This window comes from Rhynchophorus ferrugineus, unplaced genomic scaffold (assembly GCF_030347505.1).
Source record: "Rhynchophorus ferrugineus isolate W39M unplaced genomic scaffold, kcgeb_rfMv2 rfM14, whole genome shotgun sequence".
NCBI lineage: Eukaryota > Metazoa > Arthropoda > Insecta > Coleoptera > Curculionidae > Rhynchophorus > Rhynchophorus ferrugineus.
In genome coordinates this window covers 1,724,623-1,743,629 of record NW_027472593.1, presented here as the reverse complement: position 1 = coordinate 1,743,629, position 19,007 = coordinate 1,724,623, and the positions used below count along the sequence as shown (strand labels likewise).

At 33.2% G+C, this 19,007-nt stretch overlaps 2 protein-coding genes across 2 annotated transcripts; both read right to left on the bottom strand.

Annotated features, from left to right (window-relative positions):
* Positions 1–1,216: 1,216 nt before the first annotated feature.
* On the bottom strand, positions 1,217–4,023 carry LOC143205773 (elongation factor 2-like). The gene is made up of 8 exons (XM_076418811.1): positions 3,999–4,023; positions 3,904–3,957; positions 2,559–2,815; positions 2,402–2,504; positions 2,170–2,340; positions 1,440–1,510; positions 1,330–1,392; positions 1,217–1,252 (listed from the first exon to the last, which is right to left on the bottom strand). Exons 1-8 carry the CDS (start codon positions 4,021–4,023, stop codon positions 1,217–1,219), a joined length of 780 nt encoding a protein of 259 aa, XP_076274926.1.
* Positions 4,024–12,980: 8,957 nt separating this feature from the next.
* On the bottom strand, positions 12,981–14,141 carry LOC143205772 (eukaryotic translation elongation factor 2-like). The gene is made up of 4 exons (XM_076418810.1): positions 13,961–14,141; positions 13,648–13,892; positions 13,036–13,093; positions 12,981–12,988 (listed from the first exon to the last, which is right to left on the bottom strand). Exons 1-4 carry the CDS (start codon positions 14,139–14,141, stop codon positions 12,981–12,983), a joined length of 492 nt encoding a protein of 163 aa, XP_076274925.1.
* Between the last annotated feature and the right edge of the window lie 4,866 nt (positions 14,142–19,007).

Below are 19,007 nucleotides of genomic sequence, written 5' to 3'. Positions count from 1 at the left end.
CCTTATTCCAGAGCAGGCTCTAGCATACGTGTATACCCAAATTTATATTAAATTGCTCATCCGTTTTTAACTGCTACAGTTCGTCGGATTGCTGCCTTCAACCAAAATATTGTCAACCCCTACTCTAAAATTCTCAATTCTCATATAATTAGCTTTCTCCAGCAAGTGTGAACCCCTCAAGTTGTTATATTTGGGAATTAAAAAGCAGATGCAAAATGAAAATGCAGTCTGCCGTGTACACTCTGACGAGATCGTGGATCACGTCCTTTTTATTTGTACTGTAGAAAAAAATGGATTGTTATGGACGACGCGTTTACATATTGTCCAAGTATTAAAATCTGGAAAATTTTCTTTTAAGTGTATCCTCAAAAACAACAAAATAAAATATTAGATATGTTAAAAAAGAATGTCATATATTAGTATAGTACTAGCTTTAATAATTAATAAATAATCTGATAACTAATTATGTTTCCAGAAAAATTATAATATTAAAACGGAAAATCAGTAATAAAGCAGTTTGGTCAAATATTAGAAACATGACTTATGGTAAGGATTTTGGTATATTTTTTAGACATATTAAATTTTAAGAAATATCTGCAAAAATTAAATTATAAATGCGAAACATTATAAGGCATATTTTTTCAACAAGCACGTTTAAACATTTTGAAAACCAGCCAATTAAATCTATAGAAGAAATCAGGTATTTTTGGATAACTTTTAATGAAACATTTGTTAATATAATAATTTGTTAACCATTGTTAATGTTTTATTAGTCCCCTTATTCCAAATGGCCAAAAAGTAAGAATTCTTTAGAACCGAAAGTAATATACCATTAATATAACATATCTTGCGAATGTTACAATACATATAGTTGGACATATAATAATTGGGTAGATGCGCCTATATACTGAATCGGCTTATATATTGTTGAATAATTAAATATCAAGAGTAGTTGCTTTGTATATAAAATCGTAAAAACGCTACGGCGCATGCTCGTGATATAGCCGCCCGGACAAGATGAAGATCCCTCCCTCTTGATTCATTTCGGTGTTGTGGCTTTAACCGAGTTGTTTGTAAAGTATAAATATAGATGGACTGTTGTATCCAGTACTTTAATTGCCAAACTCCTACCCCAAATCGATTCTAGAGAATTAACTGAGAATGGATAGAAGCCCTAAATCAACCGGGATATAATTATTTAAACAATTCAAAATTGCTACTTATACAACGCTGTATCATCTGGTGCCGCTTTCTGTGATATCGAACGGATTTTTAACATTCAATGCCAAATAAAGATGGAGTGAAAATTTAATTCTATAATAGATTTACCTGAATTTCACACTGACAAACAGGTTCAATGAGTCTGGGCTGGACGTTGCCCAAACTATTGACCTATTAGAAATATATTGACTAATAGGCAAGCATACAAGACAACATACGACTGGTGGTAGGAATGATCTAACCGCCACCGATGGAATAACAATGGATTGTTTTGTTGCCCATTGGAATCCTGTAAATAGAATTAAGCATAAAACTCACTCCATTAAATATGATTTGGAAAAATAAATTAAGTACGCGTTGCCATTTTTTGGCTTAATAATTGGTATGATCTATAAACCAAAAGCCAGTGGAAGATTCATCTAGACAAAAACAGAAAAATAATCAGTAACGTTGTTCTAATTGTACAAGATACCAGACAGCACATTTGTTTCGAAATTTTCAGACGCCTGCAACATTTCGTTCAATACTCTATATAGTGCGTGTTTTATTTGTTCCAGAGTACGGAAGAAATATTTAAAAATTAAACCAAAAGAACTGTATACTAACTCACCTAATATATATCATTCTCTAATTATATATCCGTCTAAATAATTTATGAGTATCCCACTAGCTGACTAGCATGTCGTTTCAATCCTTTTTAATCAATGTTATATTTACTGATGAGACTTCAAGCATTTATATTGCAGAGCCTTATAAACTACATCTTATAGACTACATGTTAATAGAAATCCAAACGGCATATATTTAAAAGCCTGGAAGCTAAAATACTTGGGGCCAAGAATACCGAAGAATGTGAAACCTACTATAGAAATACAAGCCAATATCTGTTGTATTCGTTTGGCGATTTTGACAGGCACATTTGGTCAGATTCTTCGCTGACGGTTTCACGGTAAGATACTACTGGCTCGGATAAATTAACTTCAATGCTAGCATGATCCCCCTCCAAGGTTTTCAAACAGATTTCTAAGTGGAGGTCTCCGGCACCGGCAATGATGTATTCGCCATATTCCTCAATGACACATTGTACCATAGGATCAGACTTGGCCAAACGTTTCAAACCTGAAGTCAAATGACACAGACCTTAGTGATAGTCACACAATAAAAGCGAGCATTTCCGTACCTTCTACAGGTTTTTTTCTGAATCGGCCGGATTCTCTGGTTAAACAGCCACACGTACTACGGAAGATAAGCAGAACTTCTTGACATTCAAGTTTTGCTTGTTTCTGAATGTGGTGATAGTATCGAGCTTAACCAAAAATTGATCCACGCCGAACAACCTGCAAATGTTTCCAGATGGGACATCTTCCATGGCTTCTACATAACGACCCATCATGAGGATGGTTCCCTGAATTGTCTGTTCGTGTAAATCTTCTTTCTTGATGCCACTTAGGTCCCAGGATAGGGGCCTTCATGCTGGTGATTACTTTGTCGGAAAATACAGGAAAAAAAGCATGGAAACCACCTCTATGAGAAGTGGGTACCATTTTACACACATACATCGTCAGATGACCGTTAGGATCACAGTTCTTAATACCTAAAAACAAAAAAAGCAAAGTATAGTCAATTGCAAATATTAAAAAAATAATAAAAAATTGGTAATTGTTGTTCAGTTTATACCAATCATTCACAGTGAATCAGCATAGAGTTTTAAACTACATATCATCATTTACAAATAAATACTAAAATTCCACGCGTTTTAAAAATCCATACATGTGGAACTTTGTATAACATTTCCATTCTATATTTCCGAGCAGTTACTGTGATGGCCAGTGAACGGCAATCATCTGAAGCAAAGTCTCGCCAACAGGTCCATGTCCAGGTAACCATGTCCGCCTGAATTGTTTTCCATCCTAATCCTTGTCTTCATATTTCAAGTTTGTGCGCAGTGTGAAGAGAAGTGCTTCAAATTCTTCTTTCCTAAAATAAATATTTTAGCAACACCCAAGAACTACAAATATATAATGCATTCTCGATATAATAGCATATCACCATAGGATATAAAGATAGAGGTAACGTGAAAGCGTTTAATAGCTAGGCTTATAATATTCTTGCAACGCACTGCCAACAATATATTTATTAATTACTAACTTCATAAAGGTTATTTTGTAAACTATATAGTGGCCTAATTGTGCTAGAAGAACTAACTTTTTTTTAAATAATAAAACACGATGCTTACTTTTGCAGTGCATAATCAAGTAAAAAAAGTTGTAGATTGGCTTCAAGATGTATATGCAGAACGATCTTTTGTTATCATTATACTTTTTTTTTGGGTTGACATATTTCTAAGCCCATGGACACTTTAACGTCAGAAACTTTGGTAAAGTTATTCAGCATCCAACTGCAAAAGAGTACGATTCATCTTATTCATGAACAAGATTGGCTTAATACGTTCGTCGATAGCCTGACGTAACATAGTTTCCGTTTGTACACACACCTGAAATAATTCATTATTACAAAATTGTTTCTAACTTTATTAATAATTTATAGCGAATTAGCACCATCAGTAGCACCAATCATTAACCAATGTCGGCCTGGGGCGGTAGGAGATGACATCACGATTAATTAAAAGATTGTAAAGACGACTTAGTGATAATCACACTATAAAAGCGAACATTTGCGTACCTTCTACAGGTTTTTCTGAATCGGTCGGATTCTTCGGTTCCACAGCTACACGTACTACGGAAGATAAGCTAAACTTCTTGACATTCAAGTTCTACTTGTTTGTGTATGTGGCGATGGCATCGGGCTTAACCAAAAATTGATCCAGACCGAACAAAGTGCAAATATTTCCAGATGGGACATCTTCCATGGCTTCTATATAACGACCAATCATGAGGATGGCTCCCTGAATTGTCTTCTCGTGTAAATCCTCTTTGTTGAGGCCATATAGTTAGGTCCCAGGATAGGGGCCTTCATGCCGGTGGCTACTTTACCGGAAAAAACAGGACCAAAATCGTAGAAAATACCTTTATTAGAAGTGAGTACCATTTTAGACACATCATCATAGGACCGTTAGGATCACTGTTCTTAATACCTAAAAACAAAAAACAAAATATAGTCATTTGCAAATATTAAAAAAAAAAATAATTTGTAATTGTTGTTTAGTTTATACCAATCATTCACAGTGAGTCAGCCTAGAGTTGTAAACTACACATCATCATGTACAAATAAATACTAAAATTTAACACATTTAAAAAATCCATATAGGTGACACATACCAAGAGCGGCTTCATGATGATGTGGACCTTCGTATAACATTTCCATTCTGTATTTCAGAGCAGTTACTGAGTATGGTAAGTGAACGGCAATCATCTAAAGCAAAGTCTCACCAACAGGTAACCATGTCCGCCTAAATTGTTTTCCATCCTTATCCTTGTCTTCATATTTCAAGTTAGTGCGCAGTGAGGAGAGAAGGGCTTCATATTATTCTTTCCTAAAATAAATATTTTAGTTACACCCAAGAACTCCAAATATATAATGCATTCTCTATAAATTGTTATAGTGACCTAATTGTGCTGGAAGAATTAATTTTGTTTAAATAATAAAACACATGTTTACTTGTTGTTAATTATCAGGTCAAAAATTTTGTAGATGGGATTCAAGATGTACATGCAAAACGATCTTTTGTTACCATTATCCTGTTTTTGGGTTAAAATATTTCTAAACCCATAGACTGTTTAACATTAGAAAGTTTGGTAAAGTTATTCAGGGTCCAACTGCAATTGCAAAAGAGTACGGGTTCATCTTGTTCATGAACAAGATTGGTTTAAAACGTTCGTCGATAGCCTGACGTAAGACAGTTTCCGTTTGTACACACACACCTTCAAATAATTCATTATTACAAAATTGTTTCTAATTTTATTCATAATTTATAGCGAATTAACAGCATCAGTAGCACCAAACATTAACAAATATCGGCCTGGGGCAGTTGGAGATGACATCACGATTAATTAATATATTGTAAAGACACTACAAGATTTTTTTTCGATGTTGCCTACTTTAATTCATAAATTCTTAATAAGTTGTTTTTACCAAAGAAATATATTTATACATGCATTTTTTAAAATTTTAATTTTTGTTTAGTAAAATTAATACAAAGTGAAGTAACACCAAAAATAAATACATAATTATTTATTTTATTATACAAATAATTATTTAATAATTTAGCTAGCCGTAACACAATCTACTAGAACAAGAGCACCATCAGTTACACCAAGGGGACTACTGGGTCGGATTAAGTAACATAAATTCTAGCATGATCCTCCTCCAGGGCTTTCAGACAGTTTAAAAACAAAAAAAGCGCGATATAGTCAAATGCAAATATTAAAAAAATTATAAGTAATTGGTAATTGTTGTAGAGTTTATACCAATCATTCACAGTGAATCAGCCAAGAGTTGTAAACTACACGTCATCATATACAAATAAATACCAAAATTTAACGTGTTTTAAAAATCCATACATGCAACACATACCAAGAGCGGCTTCATCATGAGGACCTTCGTATAACATTTCCATTCTGTATTTCAGAGCTTGTTACTGGGGATGGTAAGTGAACTGCAATCATCTGAAGCATAGTCCCATCAGCAGGTAACCATGTCCGACTAAATTGTTTTCCATCCTTATCCTTGTCTTCATATTTCAAGTTAAAGCACAGTGTGGAGAGAAGGGCTTCATATTCTTCTTTCCTAAAATAAAAATTTTAGTTACACCCAAGAACTACAAATATATAATGCATTCTCGATATAACAGCTTTGCACCATAGGATATAAAGATAGAGATAACATGAAAGCCTTTAATACTTAGGCTTATAATTTTCTTGCAATACACTACCAACAATATATTTATTTCCTAATAACTTGATAAAAGTTATTTTGTAAATTATATAGTGGCCTAATTGTGCTGGAAGAATTAATTTTTTTTAATAATAAAACACATGTTTACTTGCAGTTCATAATCAAGTCAAAAATTTTGTAGATGGGATTCAAGATATACATGCAAAAGGATCTTTTGTTATCATTATCCTGTTTTTGGGTTAAAATATTCCTAACCCCATAGATTGTTAAATGTCAAAAACTTTGGTAAAGTTATTCAGCATCCAACTGCAATATCAAATGGGTACGGTCCATCTTGTTCATGAACAAGATTAGCGTAATACGTTCGCCGATAGCCTGACGTAACATAGTTTCCGTTTGTATACACACCTGCAAATATTTCATTATTACAAAATTGTTTCTACTTTATTCATAATTAATAGCGAATTAGCAGCACCAGTAGTACCAACCATTAATCAATGTCGGCCTGGGGCTGTTGGAGATGACATCACGATTAATTAAAAGATTGTAAAGACACTACAATGTTTCCTGCTTTAATTCGAAAGATCTTAATAAATTGTCTCTATCACAGAAATACATTTAGATATGCATTATTGCATTTGCATTGAATTGCAGTATTCATGTATCTTTAGTAAAATTAACACAAAATGAAATAACACCAAAAATGCATACATAATTATTTAATTTATTATAAAAATAATTATTTAGGAATTTACTTATCCGAAACACAATCTACTACAAGAAGAGCACCATCAGTTACACGAAATCTACCTGCCCAGAGGAACTACCCAAATTAATCAAGAAAACTTTCTATTCTTTTTCGCGTTAATAAAGATTATTTATGAAAAAATCCCTATCTTCAAGCTCAAAATACATAGATATAGCGCTAAAAATAGATTAGTTAGAATTCTTGTTAAAACAAATACCCAGCTTTATTTTAAAGAGATAAAGCTTCAGAATAACTAATCAAAATTATCACATATGTTCAATGGTTTGTAAATTTTATCGTTCAATATTTCAAAAGACTACATATTCTTAATATGCTTACGTTGATTTAATGGTGATAAATCTGTCTTGTTCATTTTTTCAGGTGTCTGTAAAATATATTTCTCTAACTTTGGCACAAGCAATAGTACCAGTTTTGATACTAAAGTGTTTGTTAAAGATGAAATTATGATGATGTGATATCAAAAATTAATGTTAAGAATTCGTAATGTTTAGAAAAATAAAACAAGTTTCTGTAATAACAGAAGGAAGCTCATAATATTGTTTGTATATTAAAATAAAGTTCAACCATCTGGTGTATCTTATGCTATTGATTTAAAATGAACTTTTCTTGTAGTAATTAAACTAAATGTCAATCGCATGTTTATTCTTCTCATATTTGAAAGAACTGGAGTAATAAAAATAATATAATTCGCAATTTTATAATAGAAATCTATTCGAAATAGCTTATTGTTAACTAATTCACAAATATGTAAACATTTAAACTACATAGTTATCATATATAGTTACTATATAGTTACTATATATAGTTACTTTATAGTTACTATATATATTATATATAGTCTGTATATCATACTGCTGTGTAATGTTGAAAACAGAAACAGTCCAACTAACAATCCATTTCAATCCAAATAAAAACAAAGCAACACAACACCCGGTAAATATTTTAATTCAAATTATTATCTTTCCTTTTTACTTTTAAGTAGATCTGCAGTAAACTGAAAACAGTGCGGATCAAAAGTTCCAACAGATAATGTATTTTGTGGCATTCCAATAGCGATGAGACGTAATTTCACATTTCATGTTCCAGGAAATTGCGAAATGTTACAAAAGTAAATTGTGCTGCTCTATCTGTTATATATCTTCGTGATATATTGTATTCCTTTCACTATTTTGTAGAAAATTGTCTATCGCTAGTCATGTCTGTGTAGTAGTGCATCTATAGTTGTTTGTTTATTACAAGATAACGCCAAAAACATTTTTAAAATTGCATCCGTTATGATCAGAATTTGAGTATCACCCTTGTTTTTTGATCGAAGGACCCTCACAATCAATATCTCAAGCATATCAACATATTTTTCACTCTTCATGGAATTTTCCCAATACGCATCACATATAAAACGGTTGCTGCGAATGCATCTTAGGAAAACGAAATATAGAAACATTTTGACGTTTTTAAAAGATTTTTTGTATTTTTTCGCCTTCTATATTAATACTAATCGTCTATATTAATGTACTTCGGACCTATCATAGTTTTCGGAATATAAATAGGTCATACCTTATTTCCAATCTATTAGTAGATTTACATATTTTAAAATTGGTTTTACTGATCACATTCCAGTTTATGACGACATCTAATTCCTGGAGCAAAAAATGGAGCATTCTGCCAAATAATGTGAAAAAATAACTTGCTCCCTTGAAATATTTTAAAGTTTAAATGCGTTTATTTATGTGTGAATCGCTTATGATATAACTCAAATTTCTTCTAAACTCTCTTAAAAAATGCTGCAAATGTTATTGTTGTAAGTATTGCTCGATTATGTTTTACATTTTAGAAATGTTTTTTTTTTAGATCGTATTAGAAATCAAGTCAGTATTTTAAATTGCGATTTAACATACACACAGCGCACGGCCCAAAGAATTATCGATATTATTTAAATATTGTAAAAATGTACATTAAAGTATCGAATTTTTTAATAAATCTTTTATATTAAGTAGTGAAGTGAACCTAATATTTTAAAATTAAGTACCAAATTTAATAATTTATTAAAAATAATTCAAATGTTTTATAATATTTATGAAATACTTTTAAACTTTTTTAAAAATATCGGTTGATGTATCTGTCGGGTAATCGATTTTCTTTAAAACATAAAATATTTTGACATTTGAAGAAATGCAAAGCTGCTAACAGCGGGAATATTGTACTAGTCCCTTGTGATTATAATACATGTCACCGTGTACCACCAGAAGAGTTAAATGTAAGGTTTATCATTTATTAAAGAAAACCAATACAGTGCTTTTTTAATACTAGTTACGCCATAGTATCTGCCCGGATAAAAAGGGTATAGAATTGCAGCTAATAAAAGAAGGCAGCGAAGTTGAAAAGGTGGTAACACCTCTAGAACCTATTAAACTTGTACCAGTTTATGATAGTTGGGATAATGTAATTTAGGATTTTAGAAAATCCTAATAATCTATAAATATTATAATTTTTTTTATTTTTAGTGTGAGGGCCCATCTTATAATGCAGAGCAATATTGTCTCGAACATCTAGTATTGAGACGTTTAGACACAGAGTCTGCTTTAAAGAGACGGAATTTTTGGAATTCTGAAAGACAGAGAATAGGACAAATTACAGACACTGCCGTATCTAATAAATCCTAATTGACTAGTTGTCAGGATCGTGAAACTGTAATATGAAGTTTCGAGTTTTTCTTCATATTTTGACTTGCCTTGATCGGTTTCTTTTTAGACAAACGTACCACAAACACCAGTCATTTCATCACAAAGACAAAACACCTGACGTAATAAGTGATGTAATAATAAAAAATTGGAAAAGTCTAAAAGCTATATTATCCAAACCAAATAAATTATGTTCTATTTAAAAATTTTATTATAAGTGTGCGATATGAAGTGTTTATGTGATTTATTGAAAATTCATTGTTTTATGTTATAAAAATGTGCTTTATGTGTGTTTACTAACTATATATGATTTACTTATGCAGTTGACAAATATTTTTAGAAATAAATAGTCTATTCCTTGTAAAACTTATTCCGAATTTTATTTTTTTTATTGTTGACATATTCATTAATTTTTTTAACTTATTACTTCGGTTATCTATCATTTGGTGTCTTGATATGCCAATAAGTAGAAGATTTGTTGAGTACCAAGATCTGCTTGCTTAGAATTAAAAATTAAATGACTAAAAATAATCAAAATAATAAGAAATCCATATACAAAAGAACATTCCTCCATAGAAAATGCCACCATATAACTCAATTTAATTCCAATTGAATATTGTATCAATTAGAAGACAGCATTAGATAAAGGTGTGTTATATTTTTAAGGGGGATAAATACTCCAGAAATTAATTTTATATTGGTGTTATGCGCCAAAAGTGATAAGCTATAAAATACATAGTAAGATATTAAATACTAAATGTATTCAAATTATTTTTTCTCTTTCCACTCAAAGTAATTTTATCAAAGTGGTCGGACAGTAGGAAGTAACAAGTGTTCGATTGTTTTACACAATGAAAAAATATATTCTATTCTCAGATCGTATTAGACATAATGTCATTAATTTAAGATGAGAATCAGAACACAAATACAGAGAGCAACTGTATTAACGTTTATATATAGTTATATTAAGGAAAGTAAAGAGGGCTTGCAACAGAGGCACTCCTATGTGGGGTACTCCAACGATAAGAACAACCACTAAAGTTACCAATGCAAGTGACAACAAATTAGCTGCTGATATGGAGGGTACCAAAAACCAGGGGCCATCACGGGGGACGTTGCTATGAACGTTTACAGCCAGGCTACCAGCACAGGAGTAGCCAACCAATCGGTGGTCACCACAACAGACGTGGAAAGGTCTACATTACGGACGACAGAATGGAGGCAGCCAGCCCTCCATCACATGGGATGCATACAGTCTGACGAACAGGAAGCTTTTCCGCCAGCAGTAAAGAATAATTCAAAAATTAGGACTAGAATCATTATCTTTTGATCAAAATATATAGAGAATGTTTAAGTTAAGTCCATAGTACCACAGAACTCCTGTCCGAGCAAGACGTATATTATAAGGATCATAAGAAAAAAAGAAAACAGGAAAAGAATAATTGAATATAACAGGCCATTAAGAGAATTTAAAATGGTGTCTGACATTCAGACCTCACCGAAGGAATAAACTAGAGGTCACCCCCAAAAAATAAAAAAATTGATTACACAGAAGTTATAAAATACACGGTATGGAAAGTATAAAATAGAACTATAAAGAAAAAATCATCAACAGGGTAAAACATTTTAAAAGATCAAGTAGTTAAGAGTATGTCTTCATTATAGAAAAACCAGAACAACAACCATCATATTCCAAGAGCAGGCCGGAGTGAAGTCTTACGATATCAGGGTGGCCGAATGTTGGACACAAATAATTGATTAGAGATGCCTATATTGTAAATGCGCTTTTAAGCACGATTACATAAATAAATGTTTTGCTGCCTTGAAATATAAATATGCATAAACGCTACGGGGTAAGCTCGAATTAAATCCTCACGGGCAGGATGAAGAATCCGGCATCTTGATTAATTCTGTGATGTGGCCTTAACTGACTTATTCAGGAAGTATAAATACAGAGCGGCTCAGCTGAATTCAGTATTTTAATTGTACAATTACCTTCACCAAATCGGTCCTAAAAAATATTATAATGGATGCACATTGCCTGGAAAGTAATTTTTTAACTTTGTGTCATTTTTTATGGTCAAGCGTTAAAACAAGTCCTTTTTTAAAAAAAATATTTATTAATTATAAAATCTATGGCAAGAAATATAATAGTTTATTGATGAATTAACGTTTGAAATTTAAATACTAAAAACGTTGATAACATAAACTCGTAATAAAAATAAATATTCAGCTATTGAATTTTACGATTCATATGAATGCTACAAAATGACAACTTAATAAACCTAACATATTCACGGTAAGATGGAATGTACTACCTTACTTCAGTTATGAATGATGGACCTTAAAAATGGACAAAACTGTCCCCTCAAATTCACCGAACAGGGAATGATTATTAAAAATAAATTAAATTGCTCATCATTTTTAACTGCTGAAGTTGTTATATTTGGCTCTTTGACGAGAACGTGGATCACGTCCTTTTTCTTTGTACTGTAGAAAAAAATTGATTGTCATTGACGACGCGTTTACATTTTGTACAAGTATTGACTAAGATCTGGAAAGCTTTCTTTGTTTTATGTGTATCCTGAAAAACAATAACATAAAATATTAGATATGTTAAAAAAGAATTTCATATATTAGCACAGCACTAGCTTTTGTAATAAATAAATAATCTGATAAATAATTATGTTTCCAGAGAAAGTATAATATTAAAACCGAAAATTCAATCATATTTTTTCAACAAGCATGTTTAAACATTGTGAAAACCAGCCAATTAAATCTATAGATGAAATCAGGTATTTTTGGATAACTTTTAATGAAACATTTGTTAATATAATAATTTGTTAACGGTTGTTAATGTTTTATTAGATTTAAATGGCCACAAAGTAAGAATAGTTTAGAATCAAAGGTAATATACCATTAACCTAACATATCTTGCGAATGTTACATTACAGTTGGACATATAATAATTGGGTGGATGCGCCTATATAATGAATCGGCTTATATATTGTTTAATAATTAAATGTTAAATGTAGTTGCTTTGTATATAAAATCCTAAAAACGCTACGGCGCATGCTCGTGATAAAGCCACCCGGACAAGATGAAGATCTCTCCCTCTTGATTAATTTCTGTGTTGTGGCTTTAACCAAGTTGTTAGTAAAGTATAAATATAGATGGACTAAGTTGTTTCCAGTACTTTAATTCTCCAAGCCCCTACACCAAGAAGACTCTAGAGAATCATCTGAGAATAGATAGAAGTCCTAAATCAACCGGGATATAATTATTTAAACAATTTAAAATTGCTACTTATACAACGCTGTATCATCTTGTGCCGCTTTCTGTGATATCGAACGGATTTCTAACATTCAATGCCAAATAAAGGTAGAGTGAAAATTTAATTGTATAAAAGATTTACCTGAATTTCACATTGGCATACACGTTCAATGAGTCTGTTCAGACTATTCACCTATTAATAATATATTCACTAATAGGCAAGCATACAAGAGAACATACGGTGGTAGAAATGATCTAACCGCCACAACGATGGATTGCTTTGTTGCTCATTGGAATCCTGTAAAAAGAATTAAGAATAAAACTCACTCAATTAAATGTCATTTTTTGGATTAATAATTGGTATGATCTATAAACCAAAAGCCAGTGGAAGATTCATCTAGACAAAAACGGAGACATAATTAGTAACGTTGTTCTTATTGTTTAAGATATCAGACAGCACATTTGTTTAGAAATTTTCAGACGCCTGCAACATTTCCTTCAATACTCTATATAGTGCGTGTTTTATTTGTTCGAGAGTACGGAAGAAATATTTAAAAATGAAACCAAAAGAACTGTACACTAAATCACCTAATATATATCATTCTCTAATGATATATTAATCTAAATAATTTATGAGTATCACACTAGCTGACTACCGTGTCGTTTTAATCCATTTTAATCAATGTTATATTCGCTGATGAGACTTCGAGCTTTTTCATTGCAGAGCCTTATAAACTACATCTTATAGACTACATGTTAATAGAAATCCAAACGGCTTATATTTAAAAGCCTAGAAGCCAAAATACTTGGGGCTAGGGATACACAAAAATGTGAAACCCGCGATAGAAATACAAGCCAATATCTGTTGTATTTGTTTAGCGAATTTGACAGGCATATCTGATCAGATTCTTCGCTGACGGTTTCACGGTAAGATACTACTGGGTCGGATAAATTAACTTGAATGTTAGCATGATCCCCCTCCAAAGCCTTCTGACAGATTTCTAATTGGAGCTCTCCGGCACCGGCAATGATGTATTCGCCAGATTCTTCAATGACACATTGTACCATAGGATCAGACTTGGCCAAACTTTTCAAGCCTGAAGTCAAATGACACAGACCTTAGTGATAGTCACACGTTAAAAGCGAACATTTCCGTACCTTCTACAGGTTTTGGTGAATCGGCCGGATTCTTCTAAGAGAGTCACGCCCAATTTTATAACACTCAAGTTCAGCATGTTTGTGAATATTTGGATGGTATCGGAATTAACCAAAAATTTATCCACATCGAACAACCTGTAAATGTTTCCAGATGGGACATCTTCTATGGCTTCTACATAATGACCCATCATGAGGATGGCACCCCGAATTGTCTTCTCATTTAAATGTTCTTTCTTGATGCCACATATTTAGGTCTTGGGACAGGGGCTTTCATGCCGGTGGCTACTTTGCCGGAAAAGACAAAAAAAAGCGTGGAAACGACCGTTATGGGAAGTGGGTACCATTATAGACACATACATCGTCAGAGGACCGTTAGGATCACAGTTCGTAATACCTTAAAACAAAAAAGCGAAGTATAGTAATTTGCATATACTAAAAAAATAATAAAAAAATTGGTAATTTTTGTTCAGTTTATACCAATCATTCACAGTGAATCAGCATAGATTTGCAAACTACATATAATCTTGTACAAATCAATACTAAAATTTCACGCGTTTTAAAAATCCATACATGTGGACCTTCATATAACATTTTCATTCTGTATTTCTGAGCAGTTACTGGGAATGGCCAGTGAACGGCAACCATCTGAAGCAAAGTCCCACCAGCAGGTAATCACGTCCGACTAAATTATTTTCCATCCTTATCCTTGACTTCATCAAGTTAATGCGCAGTGTGGAGAGAAAGGCTTCATATTCTTCTTTCCTAAAATAAATATTTTGTTACACCCAAGAACTACAAATATATAATGCATTCTCGATATAATAGCTTGTCCCCATAGGATATAAATATAGAGGTAACATAAAAGCGTTTAATACCTAGGCTTATAATTTTCTTGCAATTTTCTTGCAAGGCACTGCCAACAATATTTTTATTTCCTAATAACTTCATAAATGTTATTTTGTAAACTATATAGTGACCTAATTGTGCTGGAATAACTAACTTTTTTTAAATAATAAACACATGTTTACTTGAAGCTCATAATCAAATCAAAAATTTTGTAAAATAGAGTCAAGTACATGCAGAACGATCTTTTATCATTATACTTTTGTTTTTGGGTTAAAATATTTCTAGCCCTATAGACTGTTTAACGCCAGAAAGTTTGGTAAAGTTACTCAGCATCCAACTGCAATTCCAAAAGAGTACGGTTCATCTTGTTCATGAACAAGATTGGCTTGATACGTTCGTCGATAGCCTGACGTACCATAGTTTCCGTTTGTACACACACCTGCACATAATTCATTATTACCAAATTGTTTCTAATTTTATTCATAATTTATAGCAAATTAGCAGCATCAGTAGCACCAAACATTAACCTATATCGGCCTGGGGCAGTTGGAGATGACATCATGATTGTAAAGACACTACAAGATTCTTTTTTCGATGTTTCCTACTTTAATTCGGAAATTCTTAATAAGTTGTCTTTACCACAGAAATATATTTATATATGCATTATTTAAAATTTTAATTTTTGTTTAGTAAAATTTATATAAAGTGAAGTAACACCAAAAATACATACTGTTGGATATATAAATAATTGTGTGGATGCGCCTATATCTGACGTCCTCTGACGATGTATATATGGTTGCATAGTCGATATTAAAGTAGTTTCCTGTATCCTATTCCTAATGCCATCCGTACAGGATGAATATCCCGCCATCTTGATTCATTCTGTGTTGGGGCTTTGGCCGAGATGTTTGTCGAAATAAATAGAGAGTGACTCAGTTGAATCCAGTGTTTAAATTGCCCAAACACTTTCACCAAATCGGTTCTAGCAATTTGTTTTATTCAAACTTCTAATCCAGGATCATAACAAAGAAAAAACGTTACGCTGTATAGCTACAGCGTTACAGTGAGTACAGACCTGAACGAAGCGAATGGTTCTAGCTCTGGGCGTACATTGTATTCGGCGAACGTGATTCTCCGTAGCGGTATTTTCTGGTGGTCGAAATTACTCGAAAATTCGGGTCCCCGAAATTCATTTAACGGTTTGGTTCGAAGGCGCGAATACTTTTCACAATAGCATAAGAAAGAAGTTAAAATTGCCCAAACACCTTCACCTAATCGATTCTACACTATCGTTTCTAACAAATCAGAAGTGGGGTAAAGAACAACGTGTGCACGGTGATTTATAGTGATTGTTTAAAGTAGTGTTTAGTCTGTAAACGACGCAAACTAGAATCCATAAGGCGAACAAGGTAATGCAAGGGAATATTATTAAAACACGTTTTTTTTTAGATCTATTGCCACAATGGCAGTTTGATTAGTAATTTGCCATAAACACGAAAATAACATAATGTGAACAAATATCGGCGCATACTCAAGCCACAAAATGGCGCCGAAATGGATGAAACGTAAACGTTAATTACACTGAAGCACGAAAAGGGAACTTTCCTTAAATTCTGAAAAAGAAATGTTGAATACAAATTCGGCGTGGCGAATTAGTTCTAGGTAATAGGCGACATATTTTTTTTACAAGCGACAACGTTTTCTGGTGCAAAAGACGTACTTTCTATTTATTACAGGGAGTAGATAAATTTGAAAATTATATTTTTTCTTACCTATCTGTTTTTTTCGATCGACGCCATGAGCCTCGCCAACCTAGGGGCCGCAACACGCCAGCCGCCTATTTGAAGGGTCCCGTTCCGCCAGCCTGGTGGACCACAACACGTCTGCCGGCCATTTGGTGAACCCATACAAGAAGCCAACCAATTTGGAGAGTTCGCTACATACATACCACCAATCCAAGTATCCACAACGTGCATGCTACCTACCTGACGGCCATGCGACCAGCGTGCCGTCTACCTGAGGTCTGCAGTCAGCATGCAGCCTCTTCGAGGGGCCCGCAACATGCATGCCTCCTACCTGACGGGCGTACAACCAGCGTGCCATCTACCTGGGGTCCGCAATCACCGTGCAGGCTATTCAAGGGCCCTGCAACCTGCTTGCCGCCTACCTGTAGGTCGCACAACAGGTGTGACGTCAACCCGAGAAATCCACAGCGAACTATCCACCAACCTGGAGGCGACAACGAGCGTTCCTTCAACTTATAAGGTCAACAACGAGCTGCTCACCAACCTGGGTGGCTCACAACGAGCTAATCATCAATCCTTGGGTGTCCACAAGGAGCTGGCCGTCAACCTGAATGGGCCACAATGAGCGTTCCATCAACCTGGAAAGTCCACAATGAGGGTCCCACCAACCTGGGGGCCACACTGGGCAATCCATTAAACATGGGCCACGCAGTACGAACCTCCAAACTTTTAGAGCCATCGCAGACCAGCTGCCCATCCAAGAGACCACTACAGAATCACCAAGCACGGTGACACAGCGAGAAAGCTTGCAGCAGGTACATAACTATGTGGGGTATACCAACAAGATGAACAACAATCAAGTAGACATTTAAAATCAGGGCATTATTAAAGTGAGTATTAGCTTGCAGGTCGACAAGATAGTTAACATCGAGAACAGCAGCAACAGCCATGCCAACCTAATGGACGTCTACAATCAGACTGTCATCATTAGGGGGGATCCAGTAGCTATCGCCAGCTACACAACTGGCCTCAAACATGTTGCCATGTTAATAAATAAGCGTCTATAAGGAATACACCAAAATGTATGTAATAAAGTAAAGGTCAACAAACGAGCTATCAAGATTATGAAGAATAGTAGACAAGCCGCTAGCAAAGTGGCTGTCAACAAACGAGCCATCAAGATGAAGAACTATTAACAAAATTTCAGTAAAAATACGGCCAATAAGATTTATATTAAAGTAGTGATGAAAGTAGTAATTAAGCAGTATCAAATTAGTAAACAAAACCTCAATAAATATACATGCTGCCAATATGGTAGATGTCATCAAACAGCCAAGCACAATAAAAGTAGTAATCATAAAAATCAAGTAGTTACCAAACAGTAACAAAAATAGTAAACAAAACCTCTAGAATTACACATGTTGTCAATATTTCGAATGTCAACACACAAGCTAACATACATAAGCAAAAACTCAACAAACGTTCCACCACAATGTGGACATAAACAAACAGGCTGTTCCGAAACTAAATCAAATAGTTACAAAGTCAATCATGTAGTCAGTAAAAGACGTCAACAAGGGCCAGGTTTTAGAAGCAAGTCAGTAGCAAGCACAACCGTTATGTATTACCAGTACACAAAATTGATGCAAGTAAGATAGACATCCTATTAATGTACACAAAATTAGTAAGGTGAGAGAATACTAGAAATCATTGGTTTGGTAGTATAAGTAGTAAATCCACATTAGTTTGGATTAAAGCTAATTAGTATTGTGTTTCGAGTATTATATCTATATTAATAGATAGAGATAGAAGATAGAGGTCAGGAAATAACCCATTGGCATTTTACATGGACACAAAAAAAGAAGGTACCAACAGCGTTCACACATAATCAGACCAATTGGAAGAATATTTTGAAGATATCATGGAAAACACAAATTAATCCACAGTAAACTTTATAAGATGCAGATAGGGGTAAAGTAACCATTGTAATTAAATCAGGCAAAATTATTATTATTATAAAAATTAATTCCATGTCAAAATTAGAAAGAATAAACTTTATTAATTTCAAACAAGATTTAAATAATTTGCAATCAACAAACATACCAATTATGACGATTCAATTTAAAAACAAACATAATTCGTTAAATCAGTCGCTAAATAATTTCGGCAAAATTAGGTAATAAAGTTATAGTATAAAGGTTAAATAATAATGGTGTATTTCAAGTTAAATGTAAATTTAATTTTGTTTAAATTTAATTAATAGAAGCTCAATGGTAGCATAATGATAATATTTCCTATAAACACTATCAATTTTTGGGTAATATCAATACATTTTAATTAGTATAATACATTCAGAATTTTAAAATAAACGTTCAAAGAACAGATTTTTAACCCTCAGAAGAAAGAAATGTTATAAAATGCAAGATTATAAAATTTTCAGACTACATTGTACTGTTGTAATAT

What these genes read in the sequence shown, in the direction of transcription:
- LOC143205773 (XM_076418811.1), bottom strand. Translation starts at nt 4,023, where the DNA reads ATGCCATCGCCACATACACAAACAA. An exon ending in CCATCTGGAAACATTTGCAG is followed by an intron (nt 2,505 to 2,558) that starts GTTGTTCGGCGT and finishes CACCACATTCAG; the next exon opens with AAACAAGCAAAACTTGAATG. An exon ending in GATCATTCCTACCACCAGTC is followed by an intron (nt 1,393 to 1,439) that starts GTATGTTGTCTT and finishes TATTTCTAATAG; the next exon opens with GTCAATAGTTTGGGCAACGT.
- LOC143205772 (XM_076418810.1), bottom strand. Translation starts at nt 14,141, where the DNA reads ATGGGTCATTATGTAGAAGCCATAGAAGATGTCCCATCTGGAAACATT. An exon ending in CGGCCGATTCACCAAAACCT is followed by an intron (nt 13,893 to 13,960) that starts GTAGAAGGTACG and finishes ATTTGACTTCAG; the next exon opens with GCTTGAAAAGTTTGGCCAAG. An exon ending in AATACAACAGATATTGGCTT is followed by an intron (nt 13,094 to 13,647) that starts GTATTTCTATCG and finishes TTCTTTTTACAG; the next exon opens with GATTCCAATGAGCAACAAAG.